The sequence below is a fragment of the Canis lupus genome, chromosome 26 (genome assembly GCF_003254725.2).
Source record: "Canis lupus dingo isolate Sandy chromosome 26, ASM325472v2, whole genome shotgun sequence".
Lineage (NCBI taxonomy): Eukaryota > Metazoa > Chordata > Mammalia > Carnivora > Canidae > Canis > Canis lupus.
Genome location: NC_064268.1, coordinates 37,658,443 through 37,662,670, shown reverse-complemented (window position 1 = coordinate 37,662,670; position 4,228 = coordinate 37,658,443). Strand labels below are relative to the sequence as shown.

General features: G+C 64.5%; 1 protein-coding gene across 10 annotated transcripts in view; it reads left to right on the top strand.

Annotated features, from left to right (window-relative positions):
• RNLS (renalase, FAD dependent amine oxidase) overlaps window positions 1–4,228 on the top strand; it is a 273,338-nt gene that overhangs the window by 288 nt on the left and 268,822 nt on the right. For 9 of the 10 annotated variants that reach the window (XR_007406285.1, XR_007406284.1, XM_049102111.1 and 6 more), the window contains exons 2-3: window positions 2,368–2,473; window positions 3,531–3,673. Coding sequence is in view for 8 of the 10 variants with exons in the window: in XM_049102111.1 (XP_048958068.1) it covers window positions 2,368–2,473; window positions 3,531–3,673 (249 nt within the window). In the remaining 2 variants the exon portion in view is untranslated. Of the gene's footprint in view, window positions 1–2,079; window positions 2,284–2,367; window positions 2,474–3,530; window positions 3,674–4,228 lie in introns of those variants that run through there. The other variant, XM_049102112.1, reaches the window with a different exon arrangement.

Genomic DNA, 4,228 nt, shown 5'->3' with positions numbered 1-4,228 from the left:
TCGGACGGGGAGGGGGAGGGGGACGGGGAGGGGACCCCGGGGCGGCGGGAGTGGGAGGAGCCCCGGGTGGGGGCAGCGGGGGCGGGGGAGGAAAGGAGGGGGACGAGGGGGAGAGCGGGAGGAGCAGGGGGAGTGGGAGGAGTGGGAGCGGCCCGGTGGAGGAGGAGCCCCGGGCCGGCGGGGAGGAGTGTGGAGGAGCCGGTGCTGGAGGAAAGGAAGGGGTGGGGGAGGGAAGAGCGGGAGGAGCCAGGGGGAGTGGGAGGAGCCCCGCGGGGTCGGGGAGGAGCCCCGGGCTGGGGGAGGGTGTGCTGAGGAGGCCCCCGGAGTCCGGGAGGAGCCTCGGGCGGGAGGAGGGGGTGCGGAGGAGCCCCGCGGGGTCGGGGAGGAGTCCCGGGCTGGGGGAGGGGGTGCGGAGGAGCCCCGCGGGGTCCGGGAGGAGTCCCGGGCGGGAGGAGGGGGTGCGGAGGAGGCCCCCGGAGTCTGGGAGGAGTCCCGGGCTGGGGGAGGGGGTGCAGAGGAGCCCCGCGGGGTCCGGGAGGAGTCCCGGGCGGGAGGAGGGGGTGCGGAGGAGGCCCCCGGAGTCTGGGAGGAGTCCCGGGCGGGAGGAGGGGGTGCGGAGGAGCCCCGCGGGGTCTGGGAGGAGCCCCGGGCTGGGGAAAGGGGTGCAGAGGAGCCCCGCGGGGTCGGGGAGGAGTCCCGGGCTGGGGGAGGGGGTGCGGAGGAGCCCCGCGGGGTCGGGGAGGAGTCCCGGGCGGGAGGAGGGGGTGCGGAGGAGGCCCCCGGAGTCTGGGAGGAGTCCCGGGCTGGGGGAGGGGGTGCAGAGGAGCCCCGCGGGGTCCGGGAGGAGTCCCGGGCGGGAGGAGGGGGTGCGGAGGAGGCCCCCGGAGTCTGGGAGGAGTCCCGGGCGGGAGGAGGGGGTGCGGAGGAGCCCCGCGGGGTCTGGGAGGAGCCCCGGGCTGGGGAAAGGGGTGCAGAGGAGCCCCGCGGGGTCGGGGAGGAGTCCCGGGCGGGAGGAGGGGGTGCGGAGGAGCCCCGCGGGGTCGGAGAGGAGTCCCGGGCGGGAGGAGGGGGTGCGGAGGAGCCCCGCGGGGTCGGGGAGGAGTCCCGGGCGGGAGGAGGGGGTGCGGAGGAGCCCCGCGGGGTCGGAGAGGAGTCCCGGGCGGGAGGAGGGGGTGCGGAGGAGCCCCGCGGGGTCGGGGAGGAGTCCCGGGCGGGAGGAGGGGGTGCGGAGGAGCCCCGCGGGGTCGGGGAGGAGCCCCGGGCTGGGGGAGGGGGTGCAGAGGAGCCATGCGGGGTCGGGGAGGAGTCCCGGGCGGGAGGAGGGGGTGCGGAGGAGCCCCGCGGGGTCGGGGAGGAGCCCCGGCCTGGGGGAGGGGGTGCAGAGGAGCCCCGCGGGGTCCAGGAGGAGTCCCTGGTCGGAGGAGGGGGTGCGGAGGAGCCCCGCAGGGTCGGGGAGGAGTCCCGGGGTGGGGGAGGGGGTGGAGCCCTGCGGGGTCGGGGAGGAGTCCCGGGCGGGAGGAGGGGGTGCGGAGGAGCCCCGCGGGGTCGGGGAGGAGCCCTGGGCGGGAGGAGGGGGTGCGGAGGAGCCCCGCGGGGTCCGGGAGGAGTCCCGGGCGGGAGGAGGGGGTGCGGAGGAGCCCCGCGGGGTCCGGGAGGAGTCCCGGCCTGGGGGAGGGGGTGCGGAGGAGCCCCGCAGGGTCGGGGAGGAGTCCCGGGGTGGGGGAGGGGGTGCGGAGGAGCCCCGCAGGGTCGGGGAGGAGCCCCGGGGTGGGGGAGGGGGTGGAGCCCTGCGGGGTCGGGGAGGAGTCCCGGGCGGGAGGAGGGGGTGCGGAGGAGCCCCGCGGGGTCCGGGAGGCGGGAGCAGCGCCCCCCCCCCCCCCCCCCCCCCCCCCCCGGGCCGCCCGGCACCTGCCCGCGCGCCCTCGCAGGGCCCGGACGCCTGGGGGGGTCCATCTCCCGCCCACCGGGTGTGCGGGGCGTGCACCTTGCCAGGACCCCAGTGCGCTGGGCCAGGCCTTCCCAGGGTCTGGTTTACAGGATCCCCTTTCTCGGGAGGGCGGATCACAGGCGCGCGCGTGGGTGGGGGTGGGGGGTGGAGGGGCCGGTTCCCAGCTCTCGGGGCCTTTCCCGGGGCACCGGGTCCTGCTTCAGTGTGTGACCTGGGCCAGGCCCCCCGCTGCCCTCTTTACCGCATGACCTATGTCCCAAGGGTCGTAGAGGACCAAGCATAAAACTAAGAGAGGAAAACCCCACAAAAGCCCTTTTAAAGAATGCAGCTGCGAAGTAAGCTGTGGGCCCGCGGGGAAGGGACAGGTGAGGCGCCGGCTGCACAGGTGAGGCGCTGAGCGGTCCCGTCCCTTCCTGCAGGGGGGAGGATGTGCACGGCCTGCAGCCCGCTCGCCCCGGGGAGCACCGTGGACCTGGGGGCACAGTACATCACCCGCTCGCCCCAGCGGGCCGGGCCGCACGCACGGTGAGTGGGTGAGTGGGCAGGGCCGGAGGTGCCCCTCTGGGGTGGGGTGCGTGGGAAGGCCTGGTTTTGCTCTTGCAACGCAGAGAAGCTACTGTGCAGCTGAGGACCCTCTACAGGTGATCCTGACGTGGTGGGGAGCTGCAGGCCAGGCCTCCTCGGGCGGGGGGCTATGGGGTGGCAGGTCGGGGGTGTGGGCCACCCGCATGAACACGGCCCGGACCCAGAGGACAGCTCCCCGGGGAGTGGGGTGGGGGCAAGGCCGCCTCCACGAATTCACAATGACCCTTCTGCCTACTGTCCTGTCTACACTGACTTACACTTTGAGATACACGAGGAAATAGGCCTTCGACTGTCAACGAGAGATGTTTGGATTCGCAAACATTCCTGTTTTTCACCTGAGTTATGGTTTATTACTTTTTTTTTTAAAAGATTCTATTTATTTATTCACGAGAAACATACACAGAGAGAGGCAGAGACACAGGCAGAGGGAGAAGCAGGCTCCATGCAGGGAGCCCGATGTGGGACTCGATCCCGGGTCTCCAGGATCAGGCCCTGGGCTGAAGGTGCACTAAACGGCTGAGCCACCCAGGGATCCCCTATTTTTTTTTTTAAGGAAGTCCAGTGCGCAACGTGGGGCTTGCACGCCAATCCGAGACCGAGAGTCCGTCCTCTGCAGACTGAGCCACCCAGGGGCCCCTGAATTATGTTTCATTGACACAAAACATATACAGAGTTGATCCTATGAAGATTTCTAGCTTCTTTTTAAATTATTATTATTATTTTTTAAGGTTTTATTCATTTATTCACAAGAGAGACAGAGAGAGAGAGAGGCAGAGACCCAGGCAGGGGGAGAAGCAGGCTCCATGCAGGGAGCCCAATGCGGGACTCGATCCCGGGACTCCAGGATCACACCCTAGGCCGAAGGCAGGCTCTAAACCGTTGAGCCGCCCAGGGATCCCCGAAGATTTCTAGTTATTAGTTAAAATGAATTCTTGGAAGAGAATATATTAAGCTGACTGTGGTGTTTGATTATTTCCCTTGTATTGATCTATTTCAGGTTTTATGACGAATTGGTGGCTCTTGGCCTCTTGGAGCCTCTGACGTCTCCTATTGAAGGGATGGTGGTGAAGGAGGGAGAGTGTAATTTTGTGGCACCTCAAGGAGTTTCTTCAATTATTAAGCATTACTTGAAAGAATCAGGTGGGGATAGGATTTTCTCTGCTTTCTTTTAAAATTAGCATTTGAAGATAAAAGCTGTGTACACAATTAAGTGTTAATGCTCTAAAGAAAGTTGTGAGATAGATGCTCTCCTCTTCACTACTCAACAGCTAATTTTCTTTCCCTAAAGTAATCCCTAATAATAGTTTCCAGCGTACGCTTCTAGGAAAGTGTTTTTGCCTCTGTCTGTTGACTTACGTGGCTGTCTCTATTTATTCTCGTGTGTTTATATTTATTCTTTTTAAGTATACAAATAGGATTATTATTATTATAGGCCTTTCTACACCTTGTTTGATCTGTTAACAATAAATCAGCCACACACACGCCCATTATCTATGTGTCTGCCCCCTGTTGGTTCTGTTTCTCTGGAGAATCCTAATACATCATCATAGACTAAATCATATCTTAGGTCTATTTTCATATCAGGAAATTGAGTATGCTTCATGCTTTTCAGTGCCTGTTCAATATCACATTATACATTTATAAATAAATGCATTGTTTATTTAGGTATTAAGTTTCTGGTGAATATTTAGGCTG